At 48.7% G+C, this 23,638-nt stretch overlaps 7 protein-coding genes across 7 annotated transcripts; 4 read left to right on the top strand and 3 right to left on the bottom strand.

The window, feature by feature from the left end:
- Positions 1–609: 609 nt before the first annotated feature.
- On the top strand, positions 610–1,989 carry FPOAC1_008479 (uncharacterized protein; the record flags this gene model as incomplete). Its single annotated transcript, XM_044852920.1, has 1 exon — positions 610–1,989. The coding sequence occupies one exon, from the start codon at positions 610–612 to the stop codon at positions 1,987–1,989; it is 1,380 nt and encodes a 459-aa protein (XP_044705590.1).
- A 247-nt stretch (positions 1,990–2,236) lies between these two features.
- Positions 2,237–4,994, bottom strand: FPOAC1_008478 (uncharacterized protein; the record flags this gene model as incomplete). Its single annotated transcript, XM_044852919.1, has 7 exons — positions 2,237–2,744; positions 2,793–3,043; positions 3,097–3,534; positions 3,588–3,883; positions 3,936–4,260; positions 4,824–4,847; positions 4,917–4,994. 7 exons carry the CDS (start codon positions 4,992–4,994, stop codon positions 2,237–2,239), a joined length of 1,920 nt encoding a protein of 639 aa, XP_044705589.1.
- Positions 4,995–6,233: 1,239 nt separating this feature from the next.
- FPOAC1_008477 (uncharacterized protein) lies at positions 6,234–10,236 on the top strand (the record flags this gene model as incomplete). Its single annotated transcript, XM_044852918.1, has 3 exons — positions 6,234–6,389; positions 6,440–6,627; positions 6,693–10,236. The coding sequence occupies 3 exons, from the start codon at positions 6,234–6,236 to the stop codon at positions 10,234–10,236; spliced, it is 3,888 nt and encodes a 1,295-aa protein (XP_044705588.1).
- Positions 10,237–11,237: 1,001 nt separating this feature from the next.
- FPOAC1_008476 (uncharacterized protein) lies at positions 11,238–17,058 on the top strand (the record flags this gene model as incomplete). Its single annotated transcript, XM_044852917.1, has 2 exons — positions 11,238–16,416; positions 16,469–17,058. 2 exons carry the CDS (start codon positions 11,238–11,240, stop codon positions 17,056–17,058), a joined length of 5,769 nt encoding a protein of 1,922 aa, XP_044705587.1.
- A 440-nt stretch (positions 17,059–17,498) lies between these two features.
- FPOAC1_008475 (uncharacterized protein) lies at positions 17,499–18,713 on the bottom strand (the record flags this gene model as incomplete). The annotated part of the gene is made up of 4 exons (XM_044852916.1): positions 17,499–17,525; positions 17,581–18,433; positions 18,483–18,588; positions 18,671–18,713. 4 exons carry the CDS (start codon positions 18,711–18,713, stop codon positions 17,499–17,501), a joined length of 1,029 nt encoding a protein of 342 aa, XP_044705586.1.
- Positions 18,714–19,466: 753 nt separating this feature from the next.
- On the top strand, positions 19,467–20,303 carry FPOAC1_008474 (uncharacterized protein; the record flags this gene model as incomplete). The annotated part of the gene is made up of 1 exon (XM_044852915.1): positions 19,467–20,303. The coding sequence occupies one exon, from the start codon at positions 19,467–19,469 to the stop codon at positions 20,301–20,303; it is 837 nt and encodes a 278-aa protein (XP_044705585.1).
- Positions 20,304–21,373: 1,070 nt separating this feature from the next.
- FPOAC1_008473 (uncharacterized protein) lies at positions 21,374–21,936 on the bottom strand (the record flags this gene model as incomplete). The annotated part of the gene is made up of 3 exons (XM_044852914.1): positions 21,374–21,446; positions 21,509–21,843; positions 21,922–21,936. The coding sequence occupies 3 exons, from the start codon at positions 21,934–21,936 to the stop codon at positions 21,374–21,376; spliced, it is 423 nt and encodes a 140-aa protein (XP_044705584.1).
- Between the last annotated feature and the right edge of the window lie 1,702 nt (positions 21,937–23,638).

Genomic DNA, 23,638 nt, shown 5'->3' with positions numbered 1-23,638 from the left:
GGTGGCTTCTGACTTCTTCGTCTGGTTTAAGCGCCCACTCGTTTTTTCCGAGGCCCTCGCCACTGTAACCTTTACTGGTCGCGTGTCAATGTTGATATCAGCGACACAGCACTACTTTCTCTATATTTTGATAGTTCAAGCACTGATTTGCCGGTATGGTGCATCTGGAGGAGTGCCTGACCTGACATGGCTATCTCTAGAAACCCAACTATTATAGTACTGATTTTCTTGTAAACCTTCACTGATTGTCCTCGTCATCAAGGGTCTTAAGAACTCTTTACCAGGGGTTAGACTTGAGCTCCGCCCCCACTGCAAGAGACTGACTCCTGTTGGCTCAGAGGTTGGTAAAGGCGAAAAGAGAACCACCAAAAGAGGATCCATGATCGATTCAGTGGGTTCCGGCTGCGGGGTGGTTGGCCCTCTAGGCCCTCAATGGTTGACGCTCTCGAGTTGTCGGTTCCCGTGGGATCTTTCCTCATTTGTAAGACTCTATTCGTCTTTTCTCTCTTTCTTTTACTCTGTCTGTCGTAATCTGTTCCTGTTATTCGTGAGTTTGTAACAGCTTCATGGAAGAAAAGTACCTAGCTGCTCGTTATTACCTTAGTTAAAATGGACAAAACTCCTCCGTCATATGACGATGTTCCCCAGACTCCCTCAGCCAAGCTGATGCCTGGGGAGTCTTATGAATCACATCAGCACTTGTTGCCGCCGTCGGCCTCACCTAATCTCATACATTCCAAAGCTGACAATACGAGTTTTGATGACTTTCGCCGCATATCTTCAAGTCCATCTCCTTGTCCATCGCCTGTCCCTCTGAGACAATTCTCCCATAATGGAACCGACTTTCCAACCGAGGCTCCACCGTCAAAATGGGCACAGTTCTGGATCAAGAACAAGCCTGCTGCTTATGTCGCCCTATCACAGTTCTTCGGGGCTTTGATGAACCTCAGTGCTCGTTTAGTCGAACTCGAAGGTGATGGCATGCATCCCGTCCAGGCTCTATTCATGAGACACTCAATAACTGCGTTGTGCTGTTCAACTTATATGTGGTGGAACAAGACCCCAGACTTTCCCTTTGGCAAGAAGGAGATCCGATGGCTGCTGTGGCTGCGTGGTGCAAGTGGCTTTTGGGGTATATATGGCGTTTGGTACTCGATGATGTATATCCCTCTCGCTGATGCCACTGTTATCACGTTCCTCGCGCCAGGTGTTGCCGGCATCATCTGCTGGATTGCTCTCCGTGAACCCTTCACTCGAATTGAACAGCTTGCGACGCTTGTTGCTCTTCTCGGTGTTGTGCTGATCGCTCGACCTACCACCTTGTTTTCTCACTCTGATAATGACGATTCCTCGACGACTGAACCACCCGAGTCAGGAGGTATACCTGGTGCTGATCACGAAGCCACACCCGAAGAACGTTTGATAGCCGTTGCTGTGGCTTTGTTGGGTGTTTTCGGAGCAGCTGGCGCTTATACGACTCTTCGAACTATTGGAAAGCGAGCCCATCCTCTCATCTCTGTCAATTATTTTGGCGTCATTTCCACCTTCATCGCACTGGCCATGCTTATACTCGGACCCATTCTTGATATCCAGCAACCAGGTCTCCGATGGGTTACTCCAACCACAATCAAGCAGTGGGCGCTCCTTCTTCCACTCGGCATCCTCGGGTTCATCATGCAATATCTTCTTACATCAGGTCTCGGAGCTGACAAGTCAAATCGTGCTAACTCCATGGTTTATACCCACATGCTCTTCGCCGCAAGCTTCGACCGTTGGGTTTTCGGGCATCGAATGGGGCTTATGAGTGGCGCTGGTTGTACTTTGATTCTTGGAAGTGCGATTGGCGTTGTTATGCTTAAAAAGCAGCCGCCACCAAAAGTGTCCTCAGATGATGTAGAGAGGCATGGGAATTTGGAAGGCGAATTGGAAGGTTCTCCCATGCTTGTGGCGGACCCGGGGGCGTCAGAAGAATTTAGGCTTTCAAGGTAGGTAGATTGGATAAAAGTTTGTGCTACTACTTGTTTGTACATGTCCATAAGTTCATAAGATACACATTAACGTTGCACCTGAACCTACACTGTTGAAAATGCTAAACGTCAACTCGGTGGTTGATTATGAACAACTGTTGTAATTTATTGGGGATCTTGGACAGATCAACGACGCTGTATGAGATCCTTAAAAGTTCTTGATTCCGGCTCTGATAGAGAATATCCAACAACTTCTTCCGTATGCTTACTCATTGTGGAAATGTGAAGCTGGGCTCCTCTAGCAACTCCATCATCTGCTGGTTGCTATTAAACCACTCACCCAACTGCGCCGTATTTCCCATCCACATCATGGTATTCGCACCTCTTTGACCCTCAGCACCATCGAGCATTCCCATATCTCCCAATGTCTGCGAAAATGCACCAGCCTGTGTAGCATCCATTGGCGAGGGCTGCTGTCCTCCATTGTTGAGCCCAGCTGGCGGAAAACCAAGTGCTGCGAGATATGTGTTGAGCTCAGCGCTTGCCTGCGTCTGGTCTGCGGTGGGCGTAGTTGTCCGGAATTCAATGTAGCGAAGTGCTACAGTGTAGAGAACTTGGAACAGCCGATGCATTTTGGCTGCCGCGTCTGACAGTGTTATCGTGGTCTCAACTGATGTGCAAAAGTTGTGCAGACGGGCTAGATCGCTTTGGTCTTGAGTTTCGATGGCTTGGCAGAAAACAACAATAAATGGGATAAAAGGAGCGAAGAGGAGAGTCCTGGTCTCATTAGCATTGCTTTATATGGGCTTATATCGGCAACCATACCAGTGAACATAGGACGGAAAGTATAAGGCATTATCGCGTCCCAATAGATCCATGCAGTCCTGGTGACGCTGTAGCGTCGCGCGTGCAGCCTCGATACACTCTGGGATGAATGTTCCTCGAGACCCCGAAGGAGCAGGAGTTGCTCGGTAAATAAGAGTAAGAAGCGAGAGTCGAAGTACGTCGTCTGATATAATGATGAATTCTATGAAATACTCTCCAAGCTTCGTTTTGACCTCTTTCTCACGATTCTTCTGAAAGTTCTATGTGAGATAATGGAAGATCTGGCGGTATCAAGGGTACTTACAGCTAGTTCTCTACTCCTTCTACCAATGTCTTGCAAATCGCACACCAGTTTCTGGGAGCGGAGCCTCCTCACACCGTCTAGTTCTTCCATCGAACCAGGACTGTACAGTAGCTCATATATCTGTCCTTGACACCGAGCTGTGGCTATCCAAAGTGAGATGAAAGGGGACAAGGGAGTAGCATTTGCAGGATTCTCGGAGAGCATAGGCACAGTGACGTCCCAGTCTTGAATAGTAGATGCTCTTCCAAGACGGAGAGAAAGACTCTTGTCGATGAAATATGTGTTCCAGAAGAGAAACTGCTTGCGTTGTGCGTCGCGGGGCTTATCGTTCTTCATAGTTGATATACGATGGTATCCCAAAGTTTGGCATAGCTCTGATGCTTTGCATGACAAAGTCCACGACAGTGATGGCTTTGATATTTCAATGGCATAGAAAGCCTGAGGGCACTGTCAGCGCTGTATATGACGAAATAGGTAAGGATATAACATACTCCAAGTAGCAGAGCCGAAATCATATTGGAGGTAGCGGGCAGATGGAAAGGTAGATTAGCTAGTGCCGTCTCTGCGTTTTGCCGAAGTGCTTTGGTGTACTCCTCGTTCTCTTCGTGTTCCTTCTTGTCGGTCACTCGCTGCTGGCGATCCTGAAACATGTACATTAGGCCGATGTTCACGAGGATGTAGTCAGAATCTGCGATATCCTCTGAGAAATACACGTGCAGGCACATCCCAGAAAAGCTCTCCATCGAGAAGAACTCCCTTATCCAGGCTGAAATTTCTGAATTCTCGGCTTTCAAAGAGTTTAATCAGTATAACATACTGAGAAATGTCGAATCACTTACTTTCACATTCCCGTATAAGGGCAACGGCTGTTTGAATTGGTGGCAGGTCATTGTTTTTAAACGGGGGGCGTGGCACCGGTCTGGCATATGGATAGGACATCTCCGTGGCAGCAGTTTGCTGTTTTAACGAACTGACGATATGGTGAAGTGAATCCAAGGTCTCGCGTAACTCAAGGCTGGCACCCTGCAGAGACTCGGTACCGACGGCATTCTTGAGAAACTCATTTGCGAATTCGCCATGGGCAGCCAAGGAAGACTCTCCCTCGATGACGGGGCTGTCAGCTGTCAATTGAGCAAGGTGTCCATAATGTGTTGAGGTTGAACTCTGGGCTGGTGATTGACGTGGAAGATCAGAATTTGGGGTGGTATTCTGGCTAGGTTGAAGAGAGTTTGCAGATGACATATTCGTCTTCATATCTCGCATAAGTTCCGTGAGTGTCTCAAGACGGCGATCGATAATATCAATCTTTTTCTCACTGTAGTTTATTCATCGCTTAATCAGCTGAAAAGTCCATGTCTCGCAATCAAGGTAGTGAGTGAAGTGGAGGATAGACGGAGATAGAGAATGAAGTGGCTGGTAGCACCAAGATCGAATCCGGGGTAACATGACATACTATTGGGCTGAGAGGAGGATCCGAGTTCTCTTTTCCTTTGGGCGAGTTTCATGATGTGTGCAGGGTATCTTTGCGTGTACACAATGGGAGCAGGGTGAGTTTCTGTCGCAGCGGATCTATGCAGGCAATGTTACTATATATCTAGCTATGAAGAGAACACGCTTCGATATCAGTAGATTTTGGTGACTATAGCCGCCTCCACTAACTATATGGTTGGTCCCTTGATGCACTTGCATTGGCTGATTGATTAGATTGATTTGATATATGTACATACCTTGCGAGTCCTGCATGCATCGCACTAAGAATAGGCGTTAGTTTGTAGGCACAGGGAAGGACAGGGCTGTTTGTGGTTATAGGTGGCACTAACAGCTCGTCGAATAGTCAAATTAGAGGTATTCTGGGGCCCATCGGATCCCTCATCGGGGCCGTCGACATCAGGGTCCATGTGGTCGATGTGGGCTTGGGAGTCTTCAGTCATGGTGTGTTCTCATGGGCATCATTGGACAAGGCCAAGCAGAGATAGCTGTAGGCTGAATGCGGGTGACAATAGCAGAGCAAATGTGAATACAGCGAGTGTCACTGAAAGAGAGAATGTTTATGAAAGTGTCAGTGTCTGTAGCCTAACTAAACCGTACATCACTTACATGGTTGGAGGGAATTGTAACGGAACGCGCGGGATCCGGAAGAATGGAAACCGTTGAAGGTAGACCAGAAAAGTGGAAACAAGAAGATGCGGCTCCCGAGAACACCGCAAACCCGAAAGAGCCAATCAGATGATAAGAATGCCCAGGTTCATCCAATCTCTCAGTGCAAGGATCGTCTTTTTCCATCATGGCTTCATCTCATGGCTGCAGTCTTAGTAGACATTGGAGATTTATCAAGAATATTTGCGAAAGAGAATACGAACTCTGAGTCATTTCTCATTCAGCAAGTCATATCAATTATGCGCTTCAACACCGAATCAAATCTAGTAGGGAGTTTCTCCTTCATCATGAGCCAAGACTTCAGCAGAGATGAGGCGGCATGATATCCGATGAAAGACCCCTGTTATGGAGTAGATGATGCATGTTGACATGACGATCAGTCAACCTCAGTCTCGGTACAGTCACTCCGTATAGACCCAAAGAGAAACAGTACATAATATCATCAGATAACAACCCACTATCTAGTCACTACAACGACCAAACTCCCTCAAACCCTAGTCTAAATCTTGGGCATCGTAAAAACCAATTTTGATCCTGGTCTAGATAATTCATTATCAATCTGTACCCCACTTAGACCACTTTCCAAGGCGGATCTGATAAAAATGCAAGCTAAAGTGCCAAGGATCACCACTAAATATGGTCTGCTCTACCCATTCTAGCTACTGTACGTACTTTTCAGTTTTCACTCCACCCCCCGGGTTCTTCTTTTCAAAAAGTTCTTTGGGTCTTGTTAAAAAAGGACGCTACCTCCCCTCTCCTTGCTCGGGAAAATGGCATTCCTTCTTCTTGTTTCCTGGATCTGTCATTCCTCTCATTGTTTCGTAAAACTAGGCTTGAGGCCTTGAAGCTTGAAGTAGCCTGATTCTTCGATACCTACAGTAGAATCGACAGACTAAAAAGGCTCAGTTACGAATATTCCCTGGGCTAAACAGCCCGCCGTGGTGAATCCCGTATTCGTTTAGGGACTTTCAAAAGTCATCATGACTTCAAGCATCAACGAGAAGGAGAACGAAAAGGTTGTCGGTAGCAGCCAACCTACCTCAACTCCCGAGGATGTTGTCATCAACACTGAAAGTGGCGATGCTCCCACTCCAGGCGAAGAAGGAGAAATCGAGGGTTCTTGGAGTGATTACAAGGTAATTACAACCAAATTCTACTCTATCAAGGTCTACTAACACGGTTGAAGCGCATTCTTACATATGCCGGGCCTACAGAGTACCTAATGCAAGCCATCGCTCTTGTCGCTGCCATAGGTTCAGGTGCTGGTATTGCTCTCCAGAATCTCATTTTTGGACAATTCATCACCATCATCACAGACTTCACTTCTGGGGTATCCGAGCCCAGCAAGTTTCGTAAAGATGTTGAAGATCTAGCGTGAGTAGCACAAGCACAAGCACAAGCTCAACTTATTCATGTTAACCTGCTAACTTAACATGAAGACTGTACTTTGTATACCTCGGCATTGGCCGATTCGTTCTCTCTTACGTCTGGAACGTCTTCCTCACTTACTCTTCTTACCGCATTGTACGCAACATCCGAAAGGAGTACCTCCGCGCCGCTCTTCGTCAGGAAATTGCCTACTATGACTTTGGTACTGGTGGTTCCGTCGCCACTCAGGCTACTTCTAATGGTCGCTTGATCCAGACTGGTATCGCCGAGAAGCTTGGTCTTTTCTTTCAGGGTATTGCCGCTTTCCTCACTGCCTTCATCGTCGCCTTTGTTGTGCAGTGGAAGCTCACTCTCATCTGCTTGTGTATCGCCCCGGCCACCATCATTGTCATGACTGTCGTGGCCACCATGGAGGCTGTTCACGAGATGAAGATCCTCGAGATACATGGCCAGGCCAACTCTCTTGCAGAGGGCATTCTGGCTAGTGTCCGAACTGTTCATGCCTTTGAGATGCGTGCTAGGCTCGTTGACAAGTTCGACAAGCACCTCGAGGACGCTCACACTGTCGGAAAAAAGATCTCGATTCTCTTTGGTCTCATGTTCTCTGCCGACTATACCATCATTTACCTTGGCTTCGGTCTAGCTTTTTGGCAAGGTGTCCGTATGCTCGCAAGTGGTGAGATCACTGACTCTGGTGTCATTTTCACGGTTCTTCTTTCTGTCGTCATCGCAGCTGTTCAACTGACCCAGCTCACCCCTTACACCATTGACTTTAGTCGTGCCATGTCTGGAGCAGCCCAACTCTTTGCTCTCATCGACCGCGAATCAGCTATCGACCCTCTTTCCAAGACTGGCGAGACCCCGTCCGAGACTATTGGGCACATAGAGTTGGAAAATATCTCTTTTGCCTACCCCACAAGGCCAGGAATCACTGTGCTCGACAGCTTCTCCCTTGACATTCCTGCTGGTAAGGTCACCGCTCTAGTAGGCCAGTCTGGATCCGGAAAGAGTACCATTGTTGGCCTTATTGAGCGCTGGTACAACCCCGAGTCTGGCACTATCAAACTCGACGGTCGTCCTATCGACCAGCTGAACTTGAACTGGCTGCGTCGAAATGTTCGCCTGGTCCAGCAAGAACCAGTCCTGTTCGAAGGATCCGTATTTGACAACATCAAGCACGGTCTGGTTGGAACCGAGTGGGAGAATGCATCAACCGACGAACAGACGAGACTGATCGAAGATGCTGCTAAAATGGCTTTTGCTCACAACTTCATCATGGAGCTCCCTGATGGTTATAACACACAGATCGGACAGCGGGGTGGCCTCCTCTCAGGTGGTCAAAAGCAACGAGTCGCCATTGCTCGTAGTGTTGTGTCTCGGCCCAAGGTTCTCCTTTTGGATGAAGCTACAAGTGCTCTTGATCCTCACGCAGAGAGTGTCGTTCAAAAGGCTCTCGACAAAGCATCTGAAGGTCGTACCACCATCGTCATCGCCCACAAGCTCGCCACCATTCGCAAGGCCGACAACATCGTTGTCATGTCCAAGGGCTCCATCATTGAACAGGGCTCACACGAATCTCTGATCGCCCAAGATGGCGCTTATGCAAAACTTGTCAAGATCCAGAGTCTTGCAGTGGATAATGAGTCAGCGCACTCGACAACCGAGGAAGAGGAGTCTGTCCCTGAAGTGGAAAAGGAAGACCTTAACATGACCAAGACTGTCACTCAATATGAAACTCACGTCCAGGAACGCCTCGAGGCCGGCAAGGAACACGGCAACTATGACAACCACAAACAGCTGGGCATCTTCCATGTCATCTATCGACTCATTCGAGAAAGCCCTGAGGTCGCATGGTCGTACTTCTTTGTTCTCGCGGGATGCCTGGGAGCTGTCGCGGCATTCCCTGGACAAGCAATTCTTCTTGCTCACGTCGTGGATGTGTTCACTCTTACCGGCGATAGAATGAGGGACCGTGGAGACTTTTATGCTAGCATGTTCATCGTCCTTGCTGCCGGTCTTCTCGTGTCATATTTTGTTCTTGGTTATGCCACCAACACTGTCGCTCAGTTTCTTAGCCACAAGCTTCGCAAGCAGAGTCTGCAGGACATGCTTCGACAGGACCTCCAGTTTTTCGATCGTGAGGAAAACAGCACTGGTGCCCTGGCCAGTCGCATTGATTCCAACCCTCAGTCTATTCTGGAATTGATGGGCTTCAATGTTGCCCTCATTCTCATCGCCATTCTCAACTTGGCTGCTTGCAGTCTCATGGCTATCATCCACAGCTGGAAGCTAGGTTTGGTAGTTGTCTGTGCCGGTCTACCTCCTTTGGTCAGCGCAGGCTACTTCAAGATTCGCCTTGATGCCAAGCTTGACCGGGACACTTCCAAGAGATATTCTACCAGCGCTTCGGTCGCATCTGAGGCCATCACCGCCATACGAACTGTTTCATCTTTGGCTATTGAAGAGTCTGTTCTAGATAAGTACGTCAATGAGCTAAACGGGGCTGTCTCTGGCTCAAAGAACGATCTTTTCAAGATCATGATCTTCTTTGCCCTTACTCAATCAATTGAATACTGGTTTCAGGCTCTTGGCTTTTGGTACGGCTGCCGTCTTCTGTCACAGGGCGATGTCTCTATGTACAACTTCCTCGTTGCTTTCCTTGGCGTTTTCTACTCAGGCCAGGCCAGTGGTCAGCTTTTCCAGTTCTCGACTAGTATCACCAAGGGAGTCAACGCTGCCAACTACATCTTCTGGCTTAATCAACTTCAACCTAATGTTCAAGAAACTTCTGAGAACCGCGACAAGGGGCCCAAGTCAGGAGGCCCCATCGTGTTGGACAACGTTCGCTTTTCGTACCCGCTGCGACCTCACGCTCCCGTTCTCCGTGGCATTGATCTAGATATCAAGCCTGGGCAATTTGTGGCCTTAGTGGGCGCTTCAGGCTGCGGAAAGTCGACCATGATTGCCATGCTCGAGCGATTCTATGATCCATCAAGCGGCACAATCAGCATCGACAACTCTGCTCTTCCCAACCTCAATCCTCGGCTCTATCGTCGCATCGTTGGTCTCGTTCAGCAGGAGCCAACTCTTTTCCAGGGCACAATACGAGAAAACATTGCTCTGGGTGTTGATGACCCTGAGACTGAAAAGAATGACCCAGCCACGTCGGTTTCTAATGACCGAATCGAAGCAGCTCTTCGCGCTGCAAATGCCTGGGATTTCGTCTCGTCTTTGCCTGAAGGTATTGATACACAAGCTGGCTCAAACGGTGCTCAATTATCTGGAGGTCAAAGACAGCGAATCGCCATCGCGCGAGCCCTTATCCGCAACCCCAAAGTTCTTCTTCTTGATGAAGCTACCAGTGCTCTTGACACCGAGAGTGAGAAGATTGTGCAGGGTGCCCTTGCGGAAGCAGCAAAGGAAGGCGATCGTATCACAATTGCTGTTGCTCATCGTTTGAGCACAGTCAAGGACGCCGATAAGATTTGCGTGTTCCTTGGTGGTAAGATCACGGAAGCAGGAACCCATCAAGAGCTACTCGCACAAGGTGGATTGTACCGTAAAATGTGTGAAGCACAAGCTCTGGATAGTTAGTGGATGAGTAACAAATTGGAGCAAAGATGTAGTATTTAATGATAGCATAGATAATACCCTTGAACGTTGAATGATTTAATTAGAACTGGAAATGCTGTAGGTTAAGTCCTTTTTTTGTGACATGGAATTTGAGGGATTGCCATGGCATTTGGTTGCCTGTCCACCGAATACGGAATTTGCCAAGAATGTAGCAGGGATGATTATCAATAGCATCCAGGAGCATGACATGATGTTTGAAGGAGTGTTATTTGTTACAGTCTAGATTCCAGTCGCTGATGAGGATGACTTACAAGTAGCGGATAATCCACGGATGATTACAGTGTACGCTGTAGTGATTCTGGGTTTGCTCGAGTCCTTTCTGTCATGCAGGGTTACCTAATAAATTTAATTCAAATAATAGTTGACCAGATAAGACCGTTCTGTCCTGGTGATGGATTTGATTATGACATTGAATAATATCCTACAACTATAAATAGAGGTTGGACAAAGCTTCAGACGGTTTATACCCGTTGTAGCTATCGGAACAGTTCTGCTACTCCGCCTCTGGATCTAGTCATCATTCGGTAGGTAACTACTGAGGTACCGACCGGATTCTCCGTACCATGAGACGGGACAAGTCTCCATATTTCTAACATGCCAACTTGCATTTGCGATCTGTACTGTACTTCCAGAACGTTTCCCTTCCAACTACAGTAACGCCTCTTTCGTTCCTCAGATGAACATGGCGAACCTCGACTTTTAATTAACAGCAACCCCATTCAATTCACTTTTGTTCTTTGTATACTAAGTACGTGATTTATTACTTCCTTTTCCGGGCTGTTATTGAGCCCCTCTACCCCCCCTGAGAGTCGCGAAGCAGTCCAAGCTCCGCGCAGATTAGCTCGGCAGTAGCCCCTTTGTGTTGAACCCGTTCCGCTGACACGATCGCACAAAGTATTCGCTACTGGCATTGAAATTTGGTTCTTTCCTCATCATAAGCCAACGCCTGGATCGGCTTCGCCATGGCTTCTGAATTGCCAAAAGCGACAGATCTGGCCACGATGCAAAACGATTCCGATACTAGCAGTAGCTCCACCGAGTCTCCCGCGCCTGCGACGTCATCAACAACAACAAAAGACACGCTCGTGCAACCTGACCAGTCCACAACCCAAGGCACCCCGTCGCAACATGACCACGAATCGCCAGAGCAAGGTGGTGCTTCTAACGCTTGGCTCTCTCAGGAGGACGAAGATGATGGCGGCAATGACTGGCTAGCTTCCGACGATGTAGTCCCCGAACAGACGCAACAAGAGGAGACCCCCAGCGAGGCTATTCCTGAGGAAGCGGTTGCTAAGCAAGCAGACACTGAGAAAGAAGACGTCGAGCAAGCAGATACCGAACAAGTAGAGACCGCGGCAACGGAAGCCGAGCAAGTAGACACTGAAGCTGTTTCAAAACCCAAAGCACCGGTATCTCAGCATTCAAGCTCAAGGTCGTTTGCTCGTACAGTGTCCCACGAAATCAGCTTTGGCGACGATGACGAGGGTGAATGGACACTGAGTCGCACCGATACTGACCCCTTCAAATTCATGCCTCCTAGCGATCGAACCAACTCTTTCCCCCCAGTCCCACCCGCTCATTCGACCGCAGAGGTGGATGAACAACAGCCTCTTCCCTCTAACCAGGCTATGGATGTGCTGGAAGAGACAGAGAGGGAAGCAGATGAAGAAGAGGAACTATATCGGCAAGAGGAAACTTCTCAGGGACTAGATGCACCGAGAAGAGGTCACTCTTCGTCTATTTCTATTGGCGGAGACTTGAAGAGCCCGGAAGGCCAGGATTCTGATGAAAGATATGAAGAAGGGATCCCATTAATTCCACAACCCGCTCAAGAAAACAACGAGGTGCCCGTTGCACAAGAAAACAAGGCTGCAAGCGACCCTTTTGAAGAAGAAGGCGACGAAGATGCTGATTTTTTCAGCCAGGTTCAGAACTCTGAACCTGTATCTGAGGAGCAGCATGCCCCGGCCCTGGAACGAAAGTCCACGATGCAAGTACTGGATTCGATGAACGCAGGCCCTGTTCCAAAGAAGTCGACGCTTGAAGGGACCCCTGAAGAGGAAGAAGAAGAAGAAGACTCAGACTCAGATGACAGTGAAGAGAAGGGCAAGGAGGAAGAAGCAGCACCAGCTGAGGCAACAGCTGCCGAACCAATGCTTGCTGCTTCTGATCCGGCCCCTGTCAAACAGGAAGATATCGCTTCCAAATGGGAACAAGCATTCGCTGGTGATGAGGATGAGGATGATTTTCTGCTCGACGACAACGCCGAAGAGGAGAAACAAGTTGACCCTGCTGCATTCTTTGGAAGCGATGATGAGGGTTTCCTAGAAGACGAAGAGCCAGCTGTGGACCCAGTGCCTGCGCCTGCGCCTGCACCTTTTCCTACATCGCGTCAAGCCTCTGGTTCGAATCCATACATGCCACAAGCACCGGCCATTCACCCAGCACCATCACCTTATGCTCCTGTTAGCCAGGTTCCTGGAGTAGTTGCTCCCCCAATTCCTGCGTACAACGCTCCGGCGCCCGGCATGACTCCTTTCGGAGCCGCTCCTCAATATGGCCAGCCAGCTCCACCACGTCCAGATATGTCTAAAGCACAAAGCTTCGCTGACAAGTCAAAAGGTGGGTATCACTCACCATACGATCTACCGACTGATCTTGTCACGAATTTGGTGAAGCCTCGCAAGAGGGCAAGCATGCAGCAACTCTCTCAAACAGAACAGCTTCATCCCCCGGTCCAACCGCCGCCTAGAAGCGCGAGCGTTGGTATGCCGGCTCCTCCTACTAAACTCACGCCTCCCTCTTCTAGCCATGGGCTGCCTGCTCAGCAAACAGGACCCCCGAAGCCTGCGGCTCCCGGTGCTCAGCACAAGGAGAACTTCTTCGAGGAACTGCCCATGACTTCTAGGCCGCGACCAAGCTCACGAACAAGCCAGAGGGCTGCTTCTCCTGCTAGAAACCCGCCACCAGTCCGCGCATCTCATGTACCTTCACCACTGGCCCCTCCTCCTAGCGAGCCTTCGATACAGGCACCTGCTATTCCGGGAGCTGGTCTCGTTGCGCCTGAAAGGGTCAGCCCATATGCTGCTCTGACTACTCCTGCCAACCACATGCCACAACCTCCATCGACTAGCGCCTCTCGATACTCTCCTGCTCCTGGCACAAGTCATACCGCGCCACCAGCTCCTGTCAATAGCCGCTATTCACCAGCTCCTCCACCTATCAAAACCCATGGATCCTATGGAGCCGTTGCAAATTCTGGTCCTGGACCAATGTTGCCGCACCAGCCTAGAACATCAAGCCCCTTGACCCATTCTGAAACTGCTCACTTTGAGCCCCGATTGAGTCGAGTTTCGTCTCTCCCTCCCACTCGAGAGGTGGACGAAGAAGATGATCAACAGACCCAAACAAGGTCTGTGAGCGCTGCTCTTTCTCCCCCCCCTCGAGAGTCCAGATATAACCCAGAATCTCCTGAGCTCTCTCGTCAGACACCGCCCCCTCCCAGCTATGCTGGACAGTTGACTCTGTCACCACCTAAGCAAGCGGGCCCATATGCGCCTATTGCTGCGTCAACGGCTCACCCTGGCTTCGTGCCTCCTCCTCGAGCTCAAACCCAATCGCCGAGTGCCTCCTTCGGACATAAGCAAGCCCAAGGATCTTCAGACTCAACGCGCCGCCCTTCGTCTGCCCACTCCCACTCTTATCCTTCTCCGGCAGCCGCAAAGCCAGCGCCTTCACCTTATGCCCCCGTAGCCCCCACGGCTCCTACCGCTGGTGTCTCAACTGTTCGAACTCGTGGGCAGTCTATCACTATGAATATGATTGCGCCCACCGATGGTCGGGAGAACGATGAACTTCAACGATGGAAAGGTGTACCTATCATCTCGTGGGGTGTTGGTGGCACTATTGTAACATCATTCCCCAAGAGTGTTCCCCGATATGGCATGGGCCAGGCTGTTCCCATGATTGTGCGCACACCTGGAGAAGTAAAAGTTCAGAGTGTTAAGGACCTTGAACCCCTTCACGAGCACGTGGCTAAATTCCCCGGACCCTTACGGGGCAAGTCCAAGAAGAAGGAAACAATTTCATGGCTTAATGCTGGAATCGAGTTGCTGGAAAAGGATTTGCCCGACGTTTCATTCCACTCTCAGCTTTCCCTCGAGGCAAAAAGAGCTGTCGAACGCTTACTGCTCTGGAAAATAATGCGCGTTTTCGTTGAAAACGATGGCATCCTAGAGGGCAATCCTACTGTCGATGCAGCTGTCAGAGATGTTCTCTCTCCCGGAGAGACCTCGCAGGCTGCGGGCGATGATGCGCTCTTCCCCGCTACCAGTAACTTTGCTGCAGGCATTGCCTCTGTTACCTCGATGCAGGCTGATGGCGTCGACGTGTCCACTATGGATCAGGTTCGACATCATCTGTTGAGAGGTGACCGAGACAAGGCTGTGTGGGCCCTCGTTGATAAGAGACTCTGGGGACACGCCATGTTGATATCACACACTGTTGAGGGAGACCTTTACAAACGCGTGGCCCAAGAATTCGTCCGAAAAGAAGTCAACTATCCTGGCCACGCCAACGAGTCCATGGCTGCCCTCTACAAGATCCTCTCTGGTAACTTTGAGGACTGCGTTGACGAACTTGTTCCTGTGCATGCACGGGCTGGCCTCCAACTCGTGTCTACAGATGCAGGTTCTGGACCCTCCAAGGACACACTAGACGGATTAGATAAATGGCGCGAGACACTTTCGCTTGTGTTGAGTAATCGAAGTACCGACGATATTCAGGGACTAAATGCCCTTGGAAATCTTCTGTCTAGCTATGGACGAGCTGAAGCTGCCCACATCTGCTTCATCTTTGGTCGCCACTCCTCAATCTTCGGCGGACTGGATGACCCCAACGCCAATTTCGTGCTCATTGGGGCTGATCATCGACAACAGTCTGACCAGTTTGCCAAAGAGACAGAGGCTCTCCAGCTAAGTGAAGTCTACGAATATGGCTTGTCTCTTGCTGGCGGAGCCCTCGGCTTGGCAGGAACACCTCATTTGGCCGCTTACAAGCTCGAGCATGCTATGACTCTTGCCGAATATGGCCACCGAGACAAGGCTATGCAGTACTGCGATGCTATTCTGACAGCTATGTCCGCCCAGACTAAGCGATCCCCTTACCATCACCATATCCTTGAGACTGCGGTTGAAGACTTCATGTCAAGGCTGAAGTCAGCACCAAAGGAAGAGAGCGGCTCGTGGATCTCGAAGCCAAGCATGAACAAGGTCTCGGACAGCATGTGGAATAGATTCAACAAATTTGTTGCTGGGGATGATACCGAGGAAAACGCCGGAGGTGCTGGAGATGCTGGACCGTTTACACGTCCCTCAGGAGAGTTCAGCCGATCACCTTCAGTGTCAAACTTTGATATCTATGGTCAGCAGTCCCCTGGTTTCGGAATGACGCCTGCCCAGACGCTCGCAAGCGCTGCGCCATCAAAATATGCACCGGCCACCATGACACCTACTTCTAACCTGAACCCCTACTCTCCTACTTCTCAGTATACACCTGGACGAAGCTCGATGGAACAAACCCCTGCAGGTTATGGACAAAATCCATATGAACCCGCCTATCCCGGTGCTGCTTCGGCGAACCAAGGGGACAGTTACGTACCATCGGTTCCTCAGCCTGAATCGAACGCCGCTGGGCTTGGTGGCTCAGGCCTTGCTCCCGCTGCACAAATTACACAGGGTTACTCTCCTGCTGGATACCAGCCATATGGAATGCCAGCCTCGACACCAATGAGTGGCGACGAGAAGCCCGCAGACTCTTCTGCACAAGGCTTCCAACCTCTCAGTTACGGCTACGAGCCTCCTCAAATGTCTTTTAATCCCCCTGAGCAGGCAAGCGAGGAGGACAAAAACGAGAGTAGTGGGGGCTACGAGCCCCCTTCTTTCCAACCTTATGGATACGAACCACCATCTTATGAGCCTCAGTCTACTGCAGAAGATGACGGCGAAGCGCACCCGCCCAAGTTGAAGAGTATCATGGATGATGACGATGACGACTTTCCTTCGATGAAACCTGCTGAGAAGTTAAAATCGGACAAGGACCGAGAAAACGAGGAAATGTTCCGCAAGGCTGCCGAAGAGGACGGTAAGTTTGTTCATTTGAAGAAGACATGGTATATCACTAACATAATGAACAGCAAAGCGTGCAGCTGCCCAGCAGTCGTCCAAGAAGGGATGGGGCTTCGGCGGATGGTTCGGAGGAAGCAAGAAGGCTGCTCTCGAGCCGTCCTCATCTGGTGAATCTTCACCAGGCAAGCCCATTCGTGCCAAATTGGGTGAGGCCAGCAGCTTTGTCTATGACCCTGATCTCAAACGATGGGTTAACAAGAAGCCTGGCGCTGAAAACACACCGGCCAAGACTGCTACACCTCCTCCTCCCAAGGCAGGTCCTCGCTCTGTATCTGGAACTCCTCCCCCGCCTGCAGGCACTCCGCCTCCACCTTTGGTCTCGAGCAACAGCGCACCGCCGCCACTCATGCCTCCAAAGTTGCGCGCTGGCACACCTGAGTTGACGAAGCAAGCGTCTACAGAAAGCCTCGGTTTGGCACCGCCTGTTATGACTCGATCAGTTTCCAACACCAGTAATGCCAGCGCGCCGCCTAGTCGGCCAACTACAAGCATGAGCAATGCTAGCAGTATCGATGATCTGCTTAGTGTGGCACCTCGTAAGGCCGGCGAGAAAAAGAAGCCCCGAAAAGGTCGCTATGTCGATGTTATGGCTAAATAAGACGAATGTGAGATGTCTCTTCGTTAAGATTTGAAGTATCAAATTCACTCCAGGAGTTCTTGTGGGGATTCGTGCTAGAAACGAATCGGATTGTATTAATAATAGATTATTGTCTTGTTTTTTATGATTTGGCGAGTAGTGGGATTGTAGAAGCGTTGGCCTGGGGCTATAATCAGCGTTTGTACAAGCTATTGGTGTGGCGAGTTGTAATGTATTGGATTAGCAGAAGCATAGAAGCAACGATACTACCATCGAGATATGATTATGACTCGAATGGATTTCAATGCCGAACGATAATACGATAAAGAATGCGTTGCATGAGGTACTCGACCAACACGAGCCATGTATATTGAACCTTGATTTTGCAAGTCTATCATTATTTCCCCAACTCCAAAAGTCTAACGCCGAGATATCATGACGAGATTCGATCAGTGTTTGTTTTACACGCTGTAAGATTGCACATAATACTGATACTTATTAGCATGGTCTAGTATAGCTTGACGGGGCAAAGAATAGACTTACCGTCACGACAGAGTCGTCGGCTGTTGCATCGTCGTATTGAGGCACATAGACATAAAGGATCAGAGCATGGTCATCCGCAAAACAAGCAATTACTCGGCCTTCTAAACGACCGACGCTCAGGACACGACTCCAATCCTTGCCATCCACACGGACTGTCGCCCAGCGCTCGGGGCCGTCTTCTCGGAATTTTGTACTTGGATGCTCCTCGACAGGGCAGTCGAGTTGTGCCGGATCCAGCTCTGGGTTCTCGAGGTTGGACCACACGCTACATATATCAGTTGTTTCAGTAGCGATTCGCAGCCGCAAACCACCATGCATATTGGCGCTGATTTCAAGCTTGGGCGATTTGCTGTTGTTGCCTGAGCCAGTATTGGAGGCCATGGCAAGTTTGGTAAAGCGATCTGAAATGGCCTTGAGTTGAAGAAGTGGTGGTAATTGGATATGGACATCTGGTTCCCGTACTCGAGGCTGCATGATGGTCTCAACGGTCTCTGGGTGAAGAACTCGTACGGGTATATCTTGCGTTATGATCTTTTCATGCTCTCGCCGTAAATTAGTTTCGAGGTGTTCGGGCTGAAACATCTCATCGTCATCAAACGGGTCGTCACCAGTAGCTGTGCCTGAAGGTTTCGCAGCTCCGGGCGGGTTGGCAGCTGACGTGGTTGTCGTGATTGTCATGGAAAGAACCGGTAAACCATCCTTCTTTGTGAGACGTAAGGAAGCAGACATGCTGTTCAGTGCTGACTTGAGAGCGCGTTGCAGAGGCTGGAGAGGAAGCTCCAGGTTAATGGTGTTGCCTGCTTCTGCAGATTGAATGTGGTAGCCATCAAAGATGAAATCCATAGCAAGTGAGCTCGATGTTTGTCAGTGATGGAGTCATGAAAACGAAAGAAAAGACATACGCCCAGACTTGAGATCCCATATCTGGGATGACTGTGAATCGTGCCGTATCATCGCTGAGGCGCAACCATGCGATCTTCTCGAGAGAGCCAAGTGCAGCTACAAGCTCTAAAGATTCACGGTTAAGAAGTGTAATTAAAAACAGTAAGAATGACGCGGAGACGGGCGTCCCCAAGGAAAGAGAGCTCACTGGCAAATGTGCGAATATTCTTCAATTCTGTTCGAAAACGCATTATAATAGGAAATTGTGGTAGTCTAACGAAGGAGGAGAGGACTAAGATAGTTGTGTTAGATGGGAAGTGATGATGTCGAGGTTGAGAGTGGTGGATTTTGTGGGGCAGGAGATAGGCCGTTGAAGTTCACTGGAAGAGGTGTATGTATTAACCATTAGGTACCTACCTACCTCCTACGTTTTGTCTCAAAAACACCTTACCTATACTATACTATACTATACCTAGAGCACATACAACTGCCTACCTAACCTCAGAGATGTTCTGTGCAAATATGTCGAGAGCTGTTGTTTTAATTGTCAGTTCATGTTACATACACGGTTGTCTGAATATACAGTTTTAACTGACTCTACACTCTGACTTACACGTTGGCCTAGAGGGAAGAAGGCCAGCAAGAAGAAGGGGCAAAGAAAGAAGATCTGTGCTTTGGCAGACCGAAGCTTTGCCTGTGATGACGGAGCCAGCTTCAGGGTCTTTCAATTAGAGGTAGGTAGTACTTACCTTCCCAAGTACTTGCCTTTTCTAGATACCTACCTAGGAAAATGTCGTATTGCTGTACTTGCTTCTCTAGCCCGCTTGCTCTTGGTTGTCTTTGTAGGTTGGCAGCTATAGATAGTAACTGTCCTTTTGACACCAGCAGACAACAACTTCTTTTACTCTACATCTCACGCACACATAAACAAACACAAGCTATCCGCATCTCTATCATTTTACTTCTTTTGCCGTCATGAGCAGCATCAAGTTAAAAAGTGCATCATGGGGTCACGTTCTTTTTCACTTCTCTCTCGACGGCAACGGCCGGACGAGACCCCTGAGCTGGTCGTACTGCCGCCTCAAAGGACCCGGACCATAGTCCAAACTTCTTCCGCAGGAGCAAAAGCTCGCACCAATTCGAAGGGGGAACCACTATCGCGAATGGAAGAACTCCTTGAGTCCTCTAGACCTCTGATAGACAGGATAGACAGGAATGCGCGTCACTCCAGTGTTAAGTACTCGCAGCTATACTTTGGTGGTAACCATTGTGTCATGTGCGGCAAAGCATACTGCCATACAAGTCAACCCGGTCAATTTTCAGCGTGGATGGAATCCGAAGCTCGAGCATTCCTTCCTTGTGGCCACCACTTTGGGATATCATGCCTAAAGAAGTTCTTGAGAACAGCCGCAAATCACAATTATCGGTGCCCCATGGGAAGCTGTCTACCTGTCCAACACAGGTGCCAACACGTTGCCATTCCAGATTTGCAGGCACCTGCTCGAGTCCATTTGGACATGGGGACTGGTCTTAACCACCTGCCATTCGATTGCGAATTCTGCAACACCGCGAAAGCAATGGAATCAGCAGTGAATGCGGACAAACACTTTGCTCGAATGTGTGATATGGAAAGGGCCAAATTGATTCGCAAATACTATGACCTGCGTTGGAGGATGACAGGGCCGAAGGACCGGTTTGGATACTACATGTTTAATCAAAAGCGGTTCGCCAAAAGCAAGTTCCACGCCTTTAAACATCTGCTACATGTTGTCATGTCTCGAGATGAAGTTGGAGGTGAAGACGAAAGTGAAGAGCACCCATACATATTTGAGTCGAGTTAAATGTTCAGGGAGAAAGGGAACATCAGGAGGATGCATTTTTCTCAGCGACATGGTTTGAGCGGTATGTACTTGTAGGCAATAACAGACAAAATAGTTAGTTCCAAGAGACGAATTGTTCAAATCTCGGGCGCAATAGTTCAACGTAACTTCTCTCCGAGCCCTTGGTCAGGTCACCAATTTCTTTGCAGTCACACAATATGGTGTTCTTGTCGATTCCTGATAAAAACGTCCAAAACTTGGACCTCTCCATCAACTTTGCCGTCTCAAATTCTATCTCCTTGAGACATGCTACTTTGGTTGGCCCGCTAAAGCTAAGAGGTCAGCCTTTCTATTCCTTCCTACTCTGAACATGGAAGCCCTTAGGAGCAGATAGCTCGGGCTGCGACTTGCCACCAATTGACAAGAGATGACATAAGGATATCAAGTGCCCAAGATGACGCCTACCTAATAATACATAACACCTGCTATTATCATGAGATATCGCGGTTTCTCGTCTCTTTGACGAGTTGGTTGCGTGCCTTTCACTAAGTTTTAGATGGGCCCTCCCTCAGGGGTATCTGGAAAGTTGACCGCTTGAAGCATAAGAGATGAAATTAGTAGGTTAGTTTATGGTCCTTGAACTATAGTTTTTAGACTACTTATTTTTATACCCTAAGGTCTAGGAGGCCAATTGTTCTACTACCCACTAGCCCTCTTGTTTGGTCTTGGGAGATGGAACTTGATAACTACCAACCAGAGCCTTCTCAAGCGGACGATGACCGAATCCCTCGCATGGCCCGTTCAGTAGATACTTTAGCCGGTTTTGCATGAGTATTTGGTCCTTTTACGCCACTTCAAAAGAACATGTTGACATAGTGAAATCTATCATCGAGAGTACGTATGATAGCTTCGACAGTCTTAACTCGTTATTCAGGCACGTAAAAAAACGTGCGTAGGTCAGCCGTAATATCGCAGTGTCGAAAATCTGTCACCTACCATTATTTAGGTAGGTGTCAAGTTTTCTAGCAAGTATGGACAGTGCTTTTGAAGGCAATCGTGTACCTTTAAAAAGAACAGAACGGTTTGTGTTATTATGATCTGAAGTTGTTCCTTGCTAACCGGTCTGGTTCATCGTCACTATCGTCTCTAAATCCTTCTTCAAGACTATACTTAGTTAGCAATGCTTATGACATGACAAATATTATGTTCTCTTTGTGGTCGCTTACTCTCTACTCAACCGTCTGGCATTATCTGGCCGCGCCGCTCGAGTATCTGCCTCCATCTGACGCCAGGTAGCCTCGTCGACATTCCCAAGCTCTTCTCCATCATCACCATCCAGCCCATCATCGGAGCCATCATCAGATGCGAACGTGACATCACGGTTGGAGCGCCACGCAGCGACACGGGCCGTTATGCGTTCGCGCAAGGAAGACGTATGTGACGATAACGTGTCGAGAGGAAGGTATTGACTGTAGCGAGCATATCGGCGCCATAGCGGAATAACAACGTATGTTAAAAGAATGAAGAGAAGCAACGAGATGACTGCGGGAACAATGAGCGTCTAATTGCGATCAGGTGTTAGTATCATACCGCCACGAATGCCAAGAACATTGGTCAAGTTGTCATGATGAATGCGTACCTTGATGACCGACATTGCCGCGCCCATGTTCTACCTCTTAAGAACTGAAGGGGACGATACTGGAGCTTGTTTCAGCGTAGAATACAAATTACGATGGTGCAGCGGATGCCATGAGGTCTGAGATCCGACGTTGCTTTGAGGTTGCGACAGGATGGCCCTGACTACCTAGGTAACGATAGAGTAGAGGCTGTAGGCTGCCCTGGAAACGTGGCTGAAGCCACAAGTACAAGGGGAGGTGACGACGCCGAAGATCCCGCTAGAAAGGGGTCGAGCAACAGAAGGGTTCCATTAGACTTGCAAGGGGGTTAAAAGTGCCAATATCGACGACGTTGAAATCTATCAAAGATTGACTACCGTCCCCAATTCATTGTCTCGAGAACAAAATGGACAAAGTGCCGAGTGATTGGTATTTCCAATCAATCATTAACTAAAGCTATCAAGACAATTCTATAGTATGTATCATATCACCGACCTATCTGTATCATTCGGATTAATGCATCATCTTAATCCATGATCGGTAAATTTCCACAGCACGCCATTCAGTTGAGCGGGTCATGTAACATCTACCAACGGATACGATATAGGATAATTGATTGTACCTTTTATCAGCCTTCCATTTCCTTCACGGTGGACACGTCATGGATACGAGCTCCTGATATTACTCTTTCTGGATTACAAAACTGCTCAAGGCATATAATAATCTAGCCATCAAATGCCATCTTTAACCTGGCATTTGACCAAGTACCTATTTTTTCCCGCATTCAAAATTTGGAATTTGGATGCTTTGCTCTACCTCAGCCTAGGTAGAGATTGTTTGCCCCCAATAACTTGTGGTTGTCGACTTTGTATCAGTTGTAATTAGCTTGTAGAAAGATTGGTTGAATCATTATACGTTATTCTCGTTAAAGTCGATGGCTTGTAGATTCACGCTTACGATGCCCAAAAGTTCAAGTTCAAGCCGGCAGTTGAAGGCAAAGGGAATGAGTTCAATGGAGGCCCTGAGACAACCGACTTCGCTTAAGAAACAAGGATGGAGAAAAGAGATCTACTACTATGTCTCGAAATAGTGGACGGATACAGACGGACCCTGAGACAAAGGAGAAGAAAGAATTCCATGTATATGTACAACGTGAGAATTTCAGCTAAAGAGTGACGTTTTCGTGAAAACCGGGCAAATGTGTAACAACTAATATCACCTCGTGACCTCGAGTGTAACATGAGAATCATAGTTAGATATATAGTAGTTAGCTGGTTGCATGAACTATTTTCAAGCACACCATCAACTTGGCACTCGAGAAAATTTATTTAGTACCCGGGTAGTGTGACGTGCCGCATGTCGGTGCGAGGGTTTACTGTAACTCGAAGATCTTGCAGCACTATCATTGTGATTAATTAGGTAGGTATACATTAACAGTCCCAGTTCCCTGGAAGCTGCCAGGCTACCGTGAACACGTATCTGTATCCTTCTTTACCTCTGATGACGCTCGAGAATTCTGAAATATTTGGTAGATATAGGTTGATAATGTCTACGCGTCTTTAATCTAGGAAGCCCACTTCCCCTGATAGGTCCCTTGATTCTTGGAAGGAAAAGGCTCCCCGCCGGTCGACGGGTCGTTGCTAAAAAGCGTCCATGCCCGGATCCCACGAGGTCGGGCCAGCGCCCAGTCACAGCGCTTTTAGGGGTGTAAATCATTGAAACTTAGTAGGTAAACCCCAT

The sequence above is a fragment of the Fusarium poae genome, chromosome 3 (assembly GCF_019609905.1).
Source record: "Fusarium poae strain DAOMC 252244 chromosome 3, whole genome shotgun sequence".
Classification (NCBI taxonomy): domain Eukaryota; kingdom Fungi; phylum Ascomycota; class Sordariomycetes; order Hypocreales; family Nectriaceae; genus Fusarium; species Fusarium poae.
Note: the sequence above shows the minus strand (reverse complement) of the source record. Positions and strands in the feature narration are given on the sequence as shown.